Source organism: Myiozetetes cayanensis, unplaced genomic scaffold, assembly GCF_022539395.1.
Source record: "Myiozetetes cayanensis isolate MyiCay16 unplaced genomic scaffold, myiCay2020 scf4, whole genome shotgun sequence".
Classification (NCBI taxonomy): Eukaryota; Metazoa; Chordata; class Aves; order Passeriformes; family Tyrannidae; genus Myiozetetes; species Myiozetetes cayanensis.
This window is the reverse complement of record NW_026087631.1, coordinates 62,472,047-62,491,533: the sequence shown is the minus strand read 5'-3', so window position 1 is coordinate 62,491,533 and position 19,487 is coordinate 62,472,047. Positions and strand designations below refer to the sequence as shown.

General features: G+C 39.9%; 1 protein-coding gene across 2 annotated transcripts; it reads left to right on the top strand.

The window, feature by feature from the left end:
• Window positions 1–1,531: 1,531 nt before the first annotated feature.
• Window positions 1,532–16,815, top strand: SUB1 (SUB1 regulator of transcription). Of its 2 annotated transcripts, none has more exons than XM_050328961.1 (5): window positions 1,532–1,608; window positions 3,400–3,472; window positions 5,088–5,207; window positions 10,860–10,968; window positions 13,735–16,815. In XM_050328961.1, the coding sequence occupies exons 2-5, from the start codon at window positions 3,401–3,403 to the stop codon at window positions 13,812–13,814; spliced, it is 381 nt and encodes a 126-aa protein (XP_050184918.1). In that variant the 5' UTR covers window positions 1,532–1,608; window position 3,400; the 3' UTR covers window positions 13,815–16,815. The 2 variants fall into 2 exon arrangements, with proteins under 2 accessions (XP_050184918.1, XP_050184919.1); XM_050328962.1 differs by lacking the exon at window positions 1,532–1,608 and adding an exon at window positions 2,352–2,458.
• Window positions 16,816–19,487: the final 2,672 nt, after the last annotated feature.

Sequence of the window (19,487 nt, the reverse complement as noted above, 5' to 3'; positions counted from 1 at the left end):
AGCACTGTCACCTTGCCATGCTCACAACACAACTGCATGACCCATTGTTGCAAACAGTGATAAGCAAATGGTAACAGGCCGTGTTAGTTTAGTGTGAAGTTGTGTTACCCGAGGCCGTATTTTAATGTTACTAAATCTCATCATAACTGAGAGGCCCGAGTAGATAACACAGAGGACACAACATGAAGCCACTTTGTGCTCTGACCGGCCTATTACAGTCTGCAAAGGCTGCTCCGTCTCCTCTCACAAAGCTTGAGGGCAGAGGGCCCCTTCCTCTCCTCCCTTCCATGTTGGGGTGTCTCAGAAGCAGAAATCATTTAGATGAACTCGGCCTACAGCCCCTCTTCAAGTCCTTGGCAGGGCATGTGGGATGCATCACAGCGTAAACACAGCACAGATAAAGGCAAGATTGTCAGTATGTTTTCATGTTCTTTTTTTGCTTGGAGTCTTTTAAAAAGTAGGTGTTTAAAAGAGTTGCTAAGACTATTCTGACCTTCAGTCCCCAGTGCTTCAGACCTGAGGTGGGTGGCAGGGTGAGCTCCCTGATGCTCCATGGTCCCCATCAATATAGCTGTGCAGGGAGAGAAGGAGGCCCAAGTCACACGTGGCAGGAGACGGATGTGGTGGCAGGAGGGGAAGTAGCAGAAGGGGTTCTTAAGGGCAGCCCAGGCGTGGCAGGGCCGCGGTTTCGCTATGCAAAGCCACTGCAGCCACGGCGCCTCACGCCGCTGCCCAGGCGGCATCGAGGAACTGCTGCAGTGTGTGAAAAAAACCAGCCATTTATTAATTATTGTGGATTTTTCTCAGCCTGGAGGACACTGAGAGGATTCTTCACAGAATCACACAATCAGTTAGGTTGGAAAAGGATGCTGAGATCATTGATTCTAACCTATGACTGAACTTGTCAACTAGATCACAGCACCGAGTGCCACATCCAGTCTTTCCTCACACTCCCTCCCCCAAGATGGTGAATCCACTGTCTCCCTGGGCAGCTCGTTCCAATGTCTAGTCACCCTTTCTGTGGAGAAATTCTCCCTAAAGTATATTGCAGCCTACAGCTTCCTCATGAGGGGAAGCAGAGGGGCAGACACTGAACCCATCTGTCTGGTGACCACTGACAGGACCTGAGGGAATGGCCTGAAGTAGTGTCAGGGGAGGGTTAGGTTTGCCATCAGAAAAACGTTCTTCACCCAGAGGGTAGTTGGGCACTGGAACAGGATCCCAGGGCACCGATCACAGCACCAAGGCTGACAGAGTTCAAGAAGCGTTTGGACGATACTCCCAGGCACTCGGCGTGACTTCTGGTGTCTCCTGTGCAGGGCTCGATGATCCTGATGGACCCCCTCCAACTCAGCACATCCTGTGATTCCTGTGGTTCTCTCCCAGCGGAGGATGTCCCGTGGCTCCGTAGAGGTTCCCCTCCCACCCCTGGGACCCCCTCGGCGGGGTCGCGAACGGGCGACAAAAGGGACAAAGGGCCCCGCGTCCCCTTTAAAGCCGCCCCCGTCCCCGTCCCCCCTCCCCACGTGAGCGGCGCGGGGCGGGCGTTCCGCGGCGCGTCAGTTCCGCCCGTGTCGCGGTGCGAAGCAGCCACGCGTGGAGCAGGACGTGAGTGCCGGGTCCCCCCCCACGGCACCGCCCGGGGCAGCCCCGACGAGCGGCCGCCCCGCACTCCTCGAGTGCCCGCGGTGCCCTGCGGGAGGGCTGCCCCGCCGGGGAGAGGCCGCCTCTGCCCGGGGGGAGCTGCCACGCTGGGGGGGCGCGGAGGGTCTGAGGGAGGGAGAAAATGGCGCCTCTCGGCGCTCCCCGCCCGCGCCGGGAGCGGGAGCGGAGCCGGCCCGCCGGCGACCCCCGGCCGCTCTCCGCCCGTGCTGCCCTCTCGTCCCCCCCGCCGCGGGTGACCCGCGGCCCCTTCGCTGCCGCCTTGTCCCGGGAGCACTTGGGTGTCCTCGCCCCATTCCTCCCCATCCTTGGTCGGGTCTTCAGTGTCCTTTCCTCGGGGGGCGGCGGGAGCCGTGGAAAAAGAGGAATAGGGGAGGAAAATGGCGGCTGGGATCCGCCTACCTGGTCTTCCCGGCTCTCCCTCCTTTCCTTACCTACCCCGCTCTCGCCCGTCTCGTCGCCCTTACCCCCCTCCTCGCCGGCCCCATCGTGTCTCCTCACGCTCGGCCCCTCCCGGGGGGCTCCTCCCGCCCCGCATCGCCTTCTCCTCCGGTTTCCGCCCACACCTTCCTCCATGTTGTCCCTTCCTCGTTCCCGCGCGGACCCCTGGGGTCATCCCCGCGCACCATCGTTTGGCTCTCCAGACTCAGTGTCATCCCTGTGCTTATTTTCATGTTGTCCCATTCCAGCGCTCTTCTGCCTCCATCTTACAGCGTGGCTTGTGTGTGCTTCCCCATACCCCGTATCCTGTGCAGTGCTCCAGCCTCCATCGCAGTGCTCCAAGCTGTTACCACAGGTCTTGCTCTACTTTAGAACCACGTTGATTCATTACCATTATTTGGACTCTTTTTTTTTTTTTTTTTTTTTAATTTGCGTATGTGGGTTTTTTTCACTGCCAGTTTAACAACGCTTTAAGATGTCCTTTAGTATTAGGTTAGCCTTTCCTAGCCGTGTTTGATATCACAGTTTCTCTCTAGGATGCCTGTTTTTATTCTGAAAGAACAAAAAAGCTGTGGGTTCATTACAAAGAGTCACTAGTAGGAGGGAAGATGTGCAACCACTACATCTAACCACATGTTTGCATACCAGAGTGATGTACGAGCACACCTGGCAGCACGCATTCAAGGAAAGCTGAATGCCCGCTTGTCTGGCAAATGAATAGACTCTAGTGACTGATGTGTTGAAGGTGCCGTGGAAATATTAATTGCAGTGCTGTGGTTCACTGTAACTGAGGTGCTTTTAAGACTGTTTTGTTGGTGGGATCTTCATCTTTATGTGTGACAATTATGCAGCACATTGCTTGCGAATCCAGCTGGGTGAAATGCCCATGTCAGAGTACAGACAATGCGAGGACCTTAACGATCTATGTTTGTGAATGTCATATAAGGGGTTTAACTGGAGGACAGTATTATATTATATTATTTACATCGTGGTCTTTGCCATGTCTGGGTGGGTATGACACTTGTGAAAAATTTTTCTGAACCGTGTAAACGGTTCAGAAGCCAAACCATTTACTGCATTTAGTACAGTTGCAGTAAAAAGGGGAAGAGATGCAAGAGGGAAGAGTGTTTGATATTGCGTCTGCAGTGTGTATTAAAGCTTACTTGAAATGGCAGGAAAGTCTTTAGGAGAGTTTTGACTAAGAGGAGCCAGTACAAACAGGTTTGAAGATGGCTTTCCAGCCATAATGGGATGTATTCCTCATGTAGTGTTCTCATGTTATTTTTCTCTTCCCAGAATGCCTAAATCAAAGGAACTTGTATCTTCAAGCTCATCTGCCAGTGATTCAGATAGTGAAGTTGACAAAAAGGTGAACATGATGTTCAGTTTATTACTGCATTAACACATTTATTTCAGGCTGGGGTTAAGGAATTAGGTGAGCATTATGTCACAACGTGCCTATCATTCCCTGTGATTCATGGGACACTTAAAAAAGCTCTCTTCCTCCCCACCCCTAAAAAAACCAACCCCTCTCCCAAGGTTGGGTGGATTACATGCTTTTTACCCTGCGCAAAAGTTTTTTAAGTTGCATTTTGCTTTTATTATGCCATTCCATATGATAGATATAATCACAAGGTTACTGGAATTCTTTACGGCTTTGTGTCTTCTTTATAAGCTGCCCTGATGGCAAGAATTTAGATTTATTTTGAGGACGTGTCCACACCCACCACTACCAATTTAATATCTTGATTAGTTCTCTTAAACAAAAATCTTATCCTGTGCTCCATTGTGTCACTTGCTTATCTTGTTTGCGTGTTTTTTTCTCTGCTTAATTTTCTTTTATTTGCAGTAATACCATCTGTTAGTTTTTCACTTAAAAGCTGAGCCAACCTGAATGTATTTGAATTGATAAATTTGAACATGGCCATTCTAAATGTATAAATTGAACGTTCTCGTTTATTTTTAATAGTTAGTTAATTTAGGAGCTTGTATAGATGTATCAGTGATTACGAGCAAAACTAGAAAAAACTAGTGAATTTATCTTGTTAAGAAATGCTATTTCGTAATGCAGACATCAGGTATTTTAATGTAGTACTTTATAGGGCTTGGTCTGATTTACTGAGTTGCTTCAGTTGTGACTTAATTGTACCTTGCAAATCAGGTGTTCTATCAGACCTTAAGAGAAAAAAAAATTGGGGGTGATTTTTTTTGTTAGGGAATTGTATTCCTGAAAAGACAGTCTGACAACCTGCTCTAGTGGGCAATAGGGTGGAGTTTTTTTCAGAGTGGTTATCCACAACATGATCCAAGCAGGTGAGACTAATTTTCGGTATGTTGCTATTACTCTTTTTTTTTTTTTTCTTTTGAGGTGGGGGGCATGGTTACTATATAACCATGAGTAGAAGTAGTAACTTTGTGACTTATCTGACTAACCTGATTTATAGATGATATTGTCTGAATGTTTTAAAAACATGTTTAATTTATCATGCTGCAGGCAGAGATTGGATGCTGATTAAAAAAAAAAGTTGTGTGATGGAGGTGGTTTCCAGGTCCTTTAATCATTATCTTCTGCAGTTTTGTTTTCTTTTTTTAGAGGAGTCATAAACTGTTCTGCTTTTTTTATTGCACTCAGTGGAAGGGAAAGTGCCATTTCTCACAGACTTATTTTTTTTATTAAAACTACTTAGCTGACAGTCTCACTGTGCAGAAAGAGAAGGGTTTTTGAAATGTATTTTGATTTGATTAAATTCTCTTTATAGCCAAAGTATTATGGTAAACTTCACTGGGAACAGAATTAGGCTCATGTGAAGGGTTTTATTTCTTTGATTCCAGTCTAAATGTACAGTATTGGAGTCCTGCCTTCACAGCAGGAAGGTGATAATGTGCATTGCTTAGTAATAGCTTGTGACATAAAATGTAAACTTTTCTGTACTGTAAAGTGAGTTGTGGCTCATGCTTTTCTTTTTTTTTTTCCTTGGTCCAAGGCAAAGCGGAAAAAGCAAGCAGCTCCAGAAAAACCTGTAAAGAAACAAAAGACTGGTGAAAGTTCAAAAGGTGCAGCTTCTTCTAAGCAAAGCAGTAACAGAGACGAGAATATGTTTCAGGTAAAATTGATGACTCATAGAGCCTGGTCAAGGTAACATGTTACATCATATTCAGTATAAATTTTATGAGGTGATCTGAATTTCTTGGCAGCATAGTCTTGGTCTCCTGAATCCTTGGCTGGAGGGGATTACGGTGCTCGCATGCAGATGAGATGCTCAGAAGTGCATGGTCAGGTTTCAGCTGAGTAAAAGAATCTGAGTTGCAGCAATTGATCTAATCCTCTTGACTTTGCCCGTGCTAGCTCTGGGTACTCATTTTGTCAGTAAATACAGCACTTACCAAGAGTATACTGTAAATATTACATCAGGTTTGTCTCTACATGGAAATGTTTTTTAATCAAGGCTCTTGGGAAAGAAGCTTCTTGGAAACCAAAGCGTGGACTCTTCATTCCTATCTAACTAGGTCAAGGACAACGGGGCTCCTGTGTGATAAGACAGCATCTTGGAATAAGTTTTGCTTCTTACTTTATTCTGTGATGGAGAATTTTATTGCTGAACATCCATAATAATAGTAATTTTTGACATTATCCCTGTTTTTAAGATGGGGGGAATGTACATTTTTCAGTAGAAAGGTGCCTTTGTGAATTCAGAGTCTTTGAGTTCCCAGGGTTGACCGAGGCAGTAGCAGCATGTGCTGAGACGTGTGCAAGAGTATACGTAGCTCAGAATTACCTGTTTTAGAGGCATGGATCAAGACCTATTAAAGGTCTCTGATTAGCTGGCTGAAAAGGAATATAAATTTGTGAGACTTTAGTTCTCAGCTTTGTGAAAGGGTATGGGAAATGTGTCTAGTGAGGTGGCCCAAGCATGGAGTAAGCTAAATTAAATGATTCTGGGCTGTGTAAAGTAATATGGGTAAAGAAAATCTAGAGAGAAGACCTGCCTACCTGATACTGTGATTTTTAGTGTCCCAATTCGCACTTTCCTCTGCTTGTGTTTAGGAGGGAGAGCTTCACTTAAAGGCAATGCTTGGACTTCTCTATTGAAGGAAGTCTATAATATTTTTAGTTCTGCTTGGGCATGCTTTGAACCTGTAGGAAAAGTGAGATAGTGAATTCTACACCTTATGAGGTGAGCTGCAGTTAGAATTCTAAAGAACTATGTATAAACTTCATGCTATGTTTATAACAAGTTCAGAAATTCCAGCCTTGGAGAACACTGTTAAAATTTTTAGTGTTCCCCTGATGCAAAAACAGCCAGGCACTTTCAAATAAAAATGAAAGTATTTGTGTGCTCTGGTTTCTTGAAACCTTTCTGACCTAAGATAATAAAAAGTTACTAAAAACAGACAGTAGAGGACTCTTATTAGTCTGAAAAGAACATGGTTCTTCCGGTGTTGAGTATAATACAGATATTTGAATATCACCTTGACCTAAAACCTCAGTATTGCTCAGTCTGCCTACCTTTCAGGCAATCAACAACAAGAAAATTTTTAGATTGCTCCTTGTGTTATATGAAGCTTTGTCAGTTTTTTCGAGCTACATCAACTTTTGTGCAGTTCCTAAGATGTAAATGTTGCAGTGTATAAATAGAACTATAGTAGGTCTGAGAATACCACCCCTCCCTCCCCCCTACTTAGAAGAGCGTGCCATAAGATGCTGTTATGTGGTAAATTTTTTAGATACAGTTTTGATTTAAAAATATTAGAAACTCTCCTTTCTGGAGAGTTTCTCTCCCACGGCAGTAACATGATCTCTGATGTGGAAGTGACTCCACAGTATAATTTGCAAGTGTAGTGTCAGTTCATGGAAATGAGGCTGTAAAGCATTCCTAGGATAGACACAAGTTCTATGGTGTCCATATTGTGTGTGGGAGTGGCTTCAAATGATGTGAAACTCAGAGGATTGTTGTTCTGCACCCTCAGGCTGTGCTCTTAAAGCATATAGCTTGCCTTAATATAGAGCTCATTGTGACTGCTGTATTCAGAAGATTCAACATTTTCATAAATATTTACATTTTATATTTTTGAGATTGTTGCCGTAACGAATTTTTTTTTTTTGCAAGTACTTAAGAATAGTATAAATGTAAGTAGAAAAGAATTAATTCAATATAAGAGACTAAGTGTATTTTATGTATTTACATGTCTTGGCCTTTTTAGGTTTTATAGGTAGCCTAGTATACTTTGCAGTTTGTTGGAGGATTTGTGTGCAGTTAGCATGCAGAAATTTATCTTGCTCTCCTGTGTGATGTATTAGTAGAGGCCCTAAGGACTAGAGTTATTCATGTCAGTGTGGAAGGGTTTAGTGTTGATACATTAGATTCCTGTCTGTGGCTTCAATCCAACCTGAGCTCTGCACCATGTGCTTTGGTTAGTTTGACTAATCACATCATCTACCTATGCCTGATTTGGATAAGGTTTGTCAGGATGCATTAATGACCACCCACAGTGGAACCACATTGCATGATCATGCATTTAACTGACATTGTTACTTAAAAGTTGCCTGTGTGTTATACTCTTCACCCCATTTTTTTTTTTTTGGAGTTTTGATCATATTTGCTTTTTGACTTGAGATAGATAAGTTCTTTGATTTCCAGGTGTAATGTCTTTATCATAGGCTCCTGAAAGAAGGTGAATATATAAATGTATGATGCTCTGAAACTGATTGGTTTAGCACATTAATTATGAAACTTGGTCACTGGTGCATTTCACAAACAACTTGCTGTATGACAGATCTCACTGTTTCCAGGAGTCTTCATTGTGTTCCTTGTAATGCTATACATATACGAAAGGAGCTTTTTTTGCTGTTTCTACTTCCACAGTTGTGTACAGTTTAGTCCAGAAAATCTGGAAATAGGAAAAATGATGAAGAAGGTGCTCGCTGAAGCTCGTAGAGGAAGTCAGTTGCATAGCTGTGAAGGAAAGTGAAACACAGTTCAGCACATTTTATTCTAAGACACAGACTTGGAAATGGTGGTTTTAATTCGTGTAATTCAGTAGAGCAGTATAATCTTAGGACCTGTTAAGGTTGAACTGCAGTAACTGCACTACTGTAAGTCAATATTACTGTTTTGGTTTAACCCCAGACAGCAGCTGTTCACTCACTCCCTCACATACTCTGTTTGTGCTGCAGACAAACAGAGCAAAACAAGGAATTCCTTCACTGCTTCCCATGGGCAGGCAGATGTTCAGCCGTCTCCAGGAAAACAGGGCTCCATCACGTGTAACAGTTACTTGGGAAGACTCCAAGCGTGTACCTTCCTTCTTCCTTCTTGCCCCTGCTTTATATACTGAGCATGATGCCATATGATATGGAATATCCCTGTGTCAGTTGGGATCACCTGTCCTGGCTGTGTCTCCTCCCATGCACTCACAACCTCCTTGCAAGCATGGCAGTAGGAAAAGCAGAAAAGGCCTTGACCCTGTGTAAACCCTGCTCAGAACGAGAACATCTCTATATTATCATCACTGTGTTCAGCACAAATCCAGTCCATGACCTGATGCCAGCCACTGTGAAACTCTACCTCAGCCAAAACTGTCACAGCAGCTCTTGGAACACTACTGTGCTTGTAGAGATCTAAAAATACCTTAATCAGTGAAATTACTCCAGGACTATCAGCTGCTGCATAACAAAAGAATTGTTCAGAAATGAACCTGTACCAGAATTGCAGGTAGCTAAGTATCAAGAAATGTCAATTTACTTAAATCTAGATTTTGGTTGTGGTTTTAAACCTTAGGTGTTTGTTGGGGCTGTACTTTAGAAGCCTATTTAATAGTTTTGGTGGTGGCAGCTTTTGCATAGAACATAGCTTTTGCATAAGTTGTTCAAAATTTAATGTGATCATTCATCTGAAATCTAGACAGTGATATGAAATCTTCATTTCAGGATTTTCATATAGAAATGCTTCCATCTAAGGTAGGCTGACTGAGTAAATTGAACTTTGCATTATTTCTCCTCACCTTACTGTAGTTCAGTTGAGACATACAGTCTTTGCAAATCACATTCTAAACACTTTAACTGTATTTGCAGCTTTAAGCTGCTGTAATTATGTTAGATTTCATTTCTTAAGACAAACCTGGAATTACTTGGCAATACACTAAGTTTCTTCAACAGCTGTGGAAAAAAAGGTGCTGCAGAGTTGCTGCTACTTGAAGCTGTTCTTAGAGGTGACCTTAAAAGTTAGTGAAGCGTTAAAGGGTAAAACCAAGAAATGTTGTTCGGGTAGGCTGTTCAGGATGTTCTTTGCCAGCGGTGCTGAGGGGCTTGGGCCTGGTGCCAGGTTTGGTCTGAAAGAGCTAAACTGCCATGACATTGTACTTTATTTTTGAATGTTAAATTTGTAGTACTGTGAAAGCATTTAATCAGTCAAAAAATACTGTCTTATAAACTGTAATGTCTTGTTCATTTTAATGAACGAGATGCTTTGAAGTAGGAAAAGTTCTTCAGAACTTACCTTATCTAGATATGTCCTAATTGTTTTATTGTCAATTTAAGAAGCCATGTAGCATGATCTGCATAAGAAGAAAAGTTTCTTTAGGCAAACATAAAAGTGTTTGTGTTTGTATCAACTTTTTGAAGTAAGAGCATATGACTTTAACATCTGTGAAAACTCTCGATTGGAGAGTTTTCCAGTCAGTCTGATCAGACTTAATGCTAGTGTTTGGCCCTACCTTAACTTGTATCAAAATGCAAGATGCATAGATAAAGGAAGTTGAAAATGAAAGGTAATGTTTTATCAGGAAGGAATATTTTATTTTAAAATTGTTCACTTTAGAATGTGTTCTTTCTTTGTAAAATGTATCCAGAAGGTGTATGCAAAATTCTAAGGATTTCTTACAGGCATTGTGAGAAATTTTATTTGGTTGTGTTTTTGTTATCTAATTTCTGGTTCTCCAATTCACCTTGTACTTTGAATTTATGTAAATAAGTGGTTTTTTATCATATTTGGGAAAATTTTTAATAAGCCTAAATGTGTGGTGTATCGTGTAGTTGTTGGTTTGATTCTTCCTCCCCCTGACTCCTGCCCCCACCTGAATAAACAAAAAAGGAGCCCATGTAATTCAGTTAAGACATTGGTGCAGAAATTATGGAATTTCAGAGTCATTTTATAATACACTACATGCTGGTAAACTTAAAAAATCTGAATGGTTTTTTGGAACACCTGGTACAGTGAAGTAGCTGTGAGGATTTGGGATTGGGCATGGGAGAGTATGTGGCTTTTATTTCCATCTGTATTTACTGTGTTTAAAAAAGGAAAAAAAAGCCCCACAATTACCAGGGAGGATTTTTTGGCAGACATCGCATGTGAATATCTAATTTGCTTTCTGTACATGTGGAATGGATTAAAATTTACATTGGGGAGTAGAGGTCCCTTTTTCCTGTCTTTGCTTACAGCTGCTGGAAACAAAGGGAAAATTTTGTTTCAGAAAACAGTAAATTCATGACTTTTCTAAGAAACACGCATGTAAAGAATACAGACATTTTTATTCTGGGAGAGCTACTTCTGCATTGAGCATTGCCTGCTCAACTAGTTTAAAGTCGTTGCTTATTAGCCTACTGACTACTCTGAATTAAGCTTTTAATCTAGTTGTTTCTCTGGTGTCTAAAATAAGCTGCTGTGTGCAGTGTCACATGTCAGAGTCTAATGCTGCTGGGGAAAGTGAATGCTGTAATATGTAAAATACCTAAAAGACCTTTATGTGTGTTTTGACAGATTGGCAAAATGAGGTATGTCAGTGTTCGGGACTTTAAAGGAAAAGTCTTAATTGATATTAGAGAATATTGGATGGATCAAGAAGGTGAAATGAAGCCTGGCAGAAAAGGTATTGTTCTGCTTGATGTTACTTTGTGTTAAAACATTGGGTTTGCAGTAGAAATTTGTGTATCATATTTTTATTCTTTGATGCTACATGATAATTTTAGAGTAATGTATTTACTTTCCTATAATTTATATTTTAAAAAAGAATTAGTTTAATCTGTAGATTATAAGTAAGAGCAAAGTGAGTTTGTTTGCCTGAATCTGTTTTCCTAAATAGATCCTCCATGATTTATGGAAAGCAAGGCATCAAATACAGGCAAATTTGGTAGAGGATTTATAAACATGGCCATAACATAGCCATACTTTCCCCCCAATTGATTAACGTAGTTAACACAATTTATTACATTACAATTGGATTTCTTATTTCAAAATTCACTGAAAAGATTTGATCATTTTAATAAGATGTTAATTTTGTTAAAAACAACCAGGTCCTTCAGTTTCTATTAAATTTTTGATTAAAAACAGCAAAACACTTAGTGTGACTAATTTTGGAGGACAAAAGTGAAGATTTTAATAGAGGGAAAAGTATCTCAAGTGGTCAGACTGTGGTACCAAGTTTCTAATCTGCAGCACAGCACAAGCTCTTGTACCTTTAGTTGCTGCTTGGGATAGTTGCTTGTCATGGCAAGCCCTCATGGTGAACCACTTTCAGAACTTTTGCATCTCAAGATGAGGATGTGAGGACAGTTGCAGGAATAGTGCAGTGCTTAATGTTATGTTACTTCTCTTAGAAAAGTCTATTTTTTAATAGTTTTCAAATTGCATCAATGAAAGGGGTAAGTATGAAACATTCTGCCCTGGGGATTCACGGAGTCATTGAATGGTTTGAGTTGGAATGGACCTTACAGGCCATCTCATTCTGACCATGGGCAGGGACATTTTCCACTAGACCAGGTTCTCAAAGCCCCATCCAGCCTGGCCTTGAACACTTCCAGGGATGGGGCACCCACAACTTCTCTGGGCAACCTGTGCCAGGGCCTCACCACCCTCACAGGCAAGAATTTCTTCTTAATATCGAGTCTAAATCTACCTTCTTCCATTTTGAGGCCACTCTCCCCTTGTCCTGTCACTTCTTGCCATTGTAAAAAGTCCCTCCCTGACCTTCCTGTACTGGGAGGCTGCAAAGTTTGAAGTCATTTAGTGTACAATCAGCATAAGGCTTGTTACATTCTTACGGTGTGTTACATTCTTATGCAGCAACTCAGTGAACAGTAATTTGGAAAGTCTGAGAAGCATTTCTACATTTCTTGAATAACCACTGAGAGCAGGTTTTCATGAACAGGTGTACTGGTGTTGTACAGGAACGTTCCTTGTTTTGGAGTGCTTGTTAGTTAATAAAAAAGATAAATTTATAAGGACTTTACCCTGCTCTGTGTTGAGGTGGAATTCAATAGCATATGCATTTTGAGTGGCAAACTACAATGGGATTTGGTGGGCGGGTCTAGTGACAAAAGTTACATGATGTAGGCAGAAATGTTTATCAATGCAGCAAAAGGGTCTGAATTTTATTGGGATAAAATTTAATAGTAGTCCGATACAGTATGTGAGCCTAATATTTCAATAATGCATTCGCAATTTTAGCTATCCTAAAACCAGTATAAGTAGTTGATATACTATAATAAGACAGAAAAATAAATAACAGCATTTTAAATAATTGTCAGGGTGTTTCAAGCAGCAGGTCTGAACTTTGTGCTGTTTGTCTGGTGTGTGGTTGAGGGACATTTTGATGATGCTTGGTCCCCTAGTAATGGTTAGCACACCTGACCTGTGTTTGAAAAGCAATCTTCACACTAAAGGCTGGTGGAAAACAGCTTAGTAAAGCTCCATGCATACTACTTGCTGCTTAAAATTTTGGTGGTGCCTTGATAAGACACTGATGGGGAAAAAAAGGGAAACAAAGGGTTATGAACTCAAAAAATGGAATTCAGAGTTTCAGCTGTTTTGAGGCCCTGCTCCACCTACAGGGAGAAAGCAATGAAGGACACCTGATCACTGAGGGAGTAGAATGGGGATAAATAGTAGAAGAGCTTGGCAGGAGAAAGTATGAAAGGTAGCCTTGTGAGCCTGCATTCTTCAGTTGGCAGAGAGAGATTATAGGGGAAGAATGAGGAGACTAAAGCACAAATGAAAGATGTGCCTGAACTCAAGCTTGAGGAAGATGAGAACAAATTCAGATCTGAGGAGATGGTTTGTGGGGTACTTATTGAATGAATTGAATGTCACTGGAAACTAGTGAACTTGAAGAAGAAATGACTTAGGTTGGTTTGTAAGTGTTAGCGAGTGGAATAGAGTCTCTCCAAAAGGTTACTTGTAGTATGTGTGATTTACAGTGCTTTGAGAAACAAAGGGGAGGAGGAAACCCAGAATATTAGTACCTCAAAAGTGCATTGAAGATCAGTCCACATAGGTATGGCTCTTGAGAGCCAGCAGGAATATGAATGATTTCCTACTTCTCATCCAGGGCTTTTGTACTGCCTTCTGGTAAGGCTAGAGTTATATTTCACTTCTTGTGTTTAGCCTAATACTTGCAAAATTATTTGTTACACACGTTCTCTTTCCAATGTAAACTTGTCTGGAGATAACCTGAAGTTAAATTGAAGGGTTCGAAGTGAGCAGTTTCACTTTGTAACTAAGATGGTTGTTAAGGTAGCTCGGGCATTAATAGTTATGACATAGACTGTGTATGAAAGTAGCCTTTATAGTAATTACTCGAAAATTTTGCACCACAATTTTCTTTTTGTCCTAAGTGTTTATTTTTAATGCATTTCAGGTATTTCTTTAAATCCAGAACAGTGGAATCAGCTGAAGGAACAGATTTCTGATATTGATGATGCAGTAAGAAAACTCTAAAGACAGAGCCATACAAACACTTATATCATGTAGTTGTATTAAGCAGTCTTTTTACATTGGCTTTAGTTTTCTAAAATATTGTTTTCCAAGCTATTGTATATTTGGATTGCAAAACAATTTGTAAGATGAATACTTTTTTTATGTGCATTAAAAGTGTATTCTGAGTGAGGCTATTTGTGTATAATTTACTAAAAGGAATTGTGTTGCTTTCACCCCATGGTGTAAAATAAAAAAATCAAGTAATATGTAAAGCATACTTGTTTATGGCCTTTTAATTGAAGGTGTTTGCTCATAAGGCCACCTAATAGCTTTAGTCATTGGCCTAGTTTCAGTTTAGTTCATAGTTTATACAAATTTATTTTCTGAGATTTCTTAAAATGTCTCAATTTAATTTTTTTTTTAATTACATTCTCTTTGGTATTACCCTGCAGCTTTCTGCTTTAAGACTTGATACAAACAGTGAATACTGGGGAAAACACATTTTTGTAGATAGTTTTCAATACTGTATTTGCTAATTTACCCTATTTATTCAGATGTAAACAGTCTTGAGTATATAGCTTTTTTTGCATTACTTGCATGAAGTGTTAAGCTAAACGATAACACTTGAACACAAAATACATGCTAGTTTTCCCATTTTTCTATAGCTTGCTTGACCTAGAAAATACAAATAGCCTTTTTTCATGAATTCTAGATGGGATGCATAAACTTTTACAGTAATAGACATATACCTCAGAGTAAGACAGTATTTAAAAAGATCCAAATGGGATTATTTAGTTAGTACCTTTCTCAAGGTTTGCATTAAATTCATTCTGGAACAGATACTAACCAGTTATTCTGTAGAAAAGGAACAGTTGACCTGTCTTTGTAGTGCTTTTGTTCATTTGAGAGTATTGCATAAACAACGATGCTTAAATTAGACTGTAACACAGGTTAAGCAGTAAAACAGGGTTAAAACTGCTGCAGCCAAAATGTCAGTCTGCCATGTTCCTGCCCCTTCCACGCTGCCTGCCCTGGTACTGCTCTGGTAAGAAAAGCCTCTGCCCTGTGGAAGCTCTGCTAGACCGGATGCCGCCCCATTGGAAGGGCTTCCTGGCGGCACCGAGTCACAGATACGATGTAGAACTTGGCGAGTTCAGGGGCACACCAGAATGGAAGTTACTGGTTAAAGACCAAAGTTAGCTGGCACGTAATTACTATAGTGAAGAAATGGAATTGGGGATATGAGTTCATTTTCTCGCTTAATTCAGTTAACCGAAGCAAGAAGATAAAACAATGTCATCAAAATGGACATTTCGAGATGTAGTATGTAGTGAATGTCCGACCTAATTAGTTTGGCTGTAATTTTCCCATTTGATGATAAAGTACTTGTAGGCTCTAAACTTTGTATAGATAAACATTTTTTAATTATGGAACATCTTAGTACAGTTGTTATTGCAGACATGATTGTAAGTGCCATACACAGGCTGTTCCTGTGCTGCAGAGTTCATAATTCAATGCAAATAGGTATTAAATGGGTGACTTCACCAAGTATGTATTACAAATATTACATATTTGTACAAATATGATGTATTACAAATAAATTAAGATCTGGTTTTTTTATAGCTCAGGAAATCTTAAATTTTTAAGAATTGCTTGAGGGTGAATAAAAGGTTGAAGAGATGTTTGTGGTAGCAGATACGTTTTTGGGCACAACATTCTTTTCTGAGTGACTGTTAACATCACGGAGGACTATTTGGACCAAATAGAATAAATACAAAATAGCTGCTAAAATATCACAAGTGAGCGAATGAAATGTTTCATATCACTATAGACAAGTTCTAGATATTTGTTATTGCAGTATGTATATATGATTTTGTTCCTTTAAATCTGAAATTTTGCAACCAGATTTCATCCACTTTAAAACTCTCATGTAGCTACTTTAAAGTGCATGATTACATTAGAGGGAACATTGTCCTCACTTAGATTACTGTGGTAATAGGTCACTGGGTGGCAGCTGTGTATCAGAGTACAGTATAATTGTGTTCAGGAAGGTGGGGAATTAAAATCATTCATTTGGGGAGAGTGAAGTGAAAAACTTTATTACAGTGGTTAGTTCTCTTGTCGAAATTCATGGTAGACGTGTTCAAAGAAATTAGTATTTGTTAAGCACGAACTATTAGTTATTAGTAGGTATCTAAATAAACCAGTCAGTTTCACAAATGAACTCAAAAGGGGATGAATTGAGCAGGCAACTTATGTGCTTGTAAGACAATAATATACAAGTAACCTTGATAAAAATTTGACACATTCAGTATTATTTTGAAATAAACAGTAGTGATTTGTCTTGTCATCCATGGATGTAGTCTTTCTAATTTGAGAAGAAAATTCTGATTTTTTTTTTTTTTTAAATAAAGATTATTTTCTTGCAGAAAAAATATTAGTTAGGATACACTTAGAAGTGTTCATGGAAGAAAATTGTGCATGTATGACAAGGCTGTGTAATCTGGGATAAGAGCACTGCTCCCTTTCCCGTTGAAGTGACAAAAGAAAGATGCATTTTATTCTTTGTGTTTATGCAGGGCATATTAGCAATATGTTTTATAAATTAAACCTACTGTGGAGCTTAGGGGGAAAATGTCACAGAGCTGCCAAAGTACTGTATGTGTGATAATCAAACTGTCATGTACCATGTTGCTCGTATGTGGAGATGTTCATATTGAAAATAAACAAATGCAGTACTAATTTTGATATTTCTGTTAAAGGAAATGCCCCAGTTATGTACTTATGTGATCTGTTAGAAAAAAAAAAAAAAAAAATTATTGTAATTCTGGTAACTCAAATGTCATATTGTTAGCCATGTGGAATGTTTCATGTTTTGCTCTGGTGGTATCTTCTGAGGAGAGGCCACTGGAAATATGAGCCCTGCAACTGTAATTACCTTAATGTTCAAATAAAAAATAGTTAAATGGCGTATGTGTAGTAACAATTTGAACACTTGGAAATAAATGAAGATTTCTGTTGACCTAGTGTTATTTTTATAGAAATTTAGCTGCACTGAGAAATTGAGCTGTACTGACATGTTAGGGAAACTACTGTTTTTTTATTGTAACTACTGTAATTTGGAATTTTGAAAACTTAAATCATCTTATACTTGGTCCACATCTGCTGATGGGGGGGGATTGATTTGTGTAGCCCACAGGGATAGAAATTTTTCACTAAGATAGAAGGACAAGTGTCATGTAAATACAGAAGCAACAGATATAAACATGCTTTCAAACATCAAACAGAAGAAGAGTGCCTGATAAGTTATGACTATTACGAGAATGGCTGATTATCTTTTTTTCAGTGGAGTTTCTCTTTGATCTGATTATAAAGGTAACCACAGATTATGTAGGAAAAAGATTCTCGCCCATTTATTATCCTTGGTCAGTTGTGTCAGCATAGGCTTCTTTAGGAAGAATGTTTTTTACATTCTTGTGGTGGCTGATCTGTGGGGAGTGGATTAACTGATTGTAGCATTGAACCTAAGAGACTTTTCTCCAAGTGATTTTTGAGTAGTTTAGTAATTTATAGCCACAGAAACAGAAATTACTGTGGCTCCAAGGGATGAAGTGGAGTCAGGGGTTTGTGGAGGGTCTTTGTGTCCTACCTAGTCCTCATTTACTGCCACCCTCTTACTGATAGGGTTCCTCTTTGACTGTGGCTCTGGTGCCTGTGTATGGAAGAGCATTCCAATAGGCAGTGCTTTTCCTGAATCAAGCCTGTGTGTCCCCTGCTCACAGTTACACAGAAGTATGGAGACATCTGCTGAGGAACTGCAATAAATGGTCCTTGGGTTAATGGTGGTTTATCAGGGAAGCTTACATTGTGCTGTTGTGTGAGCAGAGGGGCGTGCCACAAGTCACGGGCATACTTAAAGGCTGAGAGACTGACAGCTGTTCCCTTGGTATTTTATTTAACAAAAATATTACAATTTAAGATCTGCTTAATTCTGTTTTCATTTTGTTTTCAGTGATTCCATACGCTCATCATTGATCAGATGTCAGAGGGGGTAGAGACTGAGGTTGAGTTGAGGACTCAACCTTTTGAAAGCAGTTATCCTTTGGAAAGAGGTGGGCTTTCAAGGTGAATAGAGCTTTCTGTAGAACTGCAAAAGCTGGTGCAATTAGCATACTATTTTAGGAAATCTTTGGGTGTATTTAATAAGGCTAAATAAGAAAAACATTTTATGCCTTCTTGGCCAGCATACCTAGTAGGCAGCTGTTAGTTATCACTTCACTTGGGCAGCAGTTTATGAGATGAAAGCTGCTGAAGTAAAGAAATGGTAAGATTTTACATAACCCTGCTACTTTTGTTTTTTAAAAAAAGAACTGTTTCACACCTTAGGAGTTTAAATTCTTTATGCTTTCACTAATAGACTAATTTGCCAGAGTAATTTGTAGGTTGTTGAAAACAAAGTTCATTTCATCTTAGTAAATAGACCTAAGTTGTTCTATTCATTAAAATATCACACAATATATCTGAGGGAGAGGTGAATGACATTGCTATATTAAGAGCAAACTTGAGATTGACTTGAACCTAACAAGAAACTACTTGAAATTAAAAGTATTAGCATGTAGCAATAAAACTTGGCAGTGTATTTGTGATGTTGCTTTTATGTAACCTTTGAAGGTTTTTACTAGCTGTCTCAATGTGAAATGGCTCTGCTGTTTCCTCTGCTTTACATTTGTCATCCCTGACTGAGATCTGCACTCCCTCTTACTTCCTCTGTTTTTTTTATTCTCACTGGAAGCATCCATCTACCTCTTGGAACACAAGTATCTCTGGCTAAACTCGCACTACCACAAGACAAGGAATATCTCAAAGATTGGTTCCCAGTGGTAGTTGGCAGATAGAGCTGCTGTTGCTAATATAGGCCAATTAATGGTCATATTTGTATGTGTATATATTTTAGCATTGTGATCAAGTGCACTTAAAATAGTTGGATTACTCTTGCCGGCATGTGTACTTCCCAAAGGAAGTAATTTTATTCATACTAGCTTGGATTATTGTCTGCAGTGAAAGTAGTGAACAAATGCTTTTCCCCCTGAAGGGATTATTAACAACTTGGAGAACACCCCAGTGAGACAGCTCCTGGGGTGAACATGAACAGAGCTGTCACGTGGATGAATATCAGCTTGCCATAAGCAAAGCTGTTTGTAATTGCAATGGTTTGGTCAGTGGAAGGAAAACTCAGTTGCGTGGGTAGCCTGAAAAGTTCCTGAAGTGCCCTGTAGTACATGTGTATCATTTGTGATGATGTGAAGACTGCCCTCCTGTCCAAAGAAACCTCAGAGCAGTATATTAGTACTTCTGTCTCTACACAAGCCTCGATTTTTATCTTTGTGTTTCTTTTCTTCAGAGACTTGTCAGTGTATGTGGTGTAGTCCCCTTTCAGCAAAGAGAAGAACGTTCCTGTGAAACTATGTTGGGAAAGTGCATTATCTTATTTTCACACAGCATCTATTCCATTACTATTTAATAGTAATGTGCCTTTCATCTATCAAAATGATTTGTATTAACATGGAGAGAATATTTGTGGCTAATCTGTTAAAATGCTCGCAAATGAAGATTTTGTGTTTTGGGGACAATTTTTTTGTAAATAAATTATCCAGGTGTTTCCCTTCACTTCTATAAATTTGTTTTTACCTTGGT

What these genes read in the sequence shown, in the direction of transcription:
- SUB1 (XM_050328961.1), top strand. Translation starts at nt 3,401, where the DNA reads ATGCCTAAATCAAAGGAACTTGTATCTTCAAGCTCATCTGCCAGTGAT. An exon ending in ATAGTGAAGTTGACAAAAAG is followed by an intron (nt 3,473 to 5,087) that starts GTGAACATGATG and finishes CCTTGGTCCAAG; the next exon opens with GCAAAGCGGAAAAAGCAAGC. An exon ending in GAGACGAGAATATGTTTCAG is followed by an intron (nt 5,208 to 10,859) that starts GTAAAATTGATG and finishes GTGTTTTGACAG; the next exon opens with ATTGGCAAAATGAGGTATGT.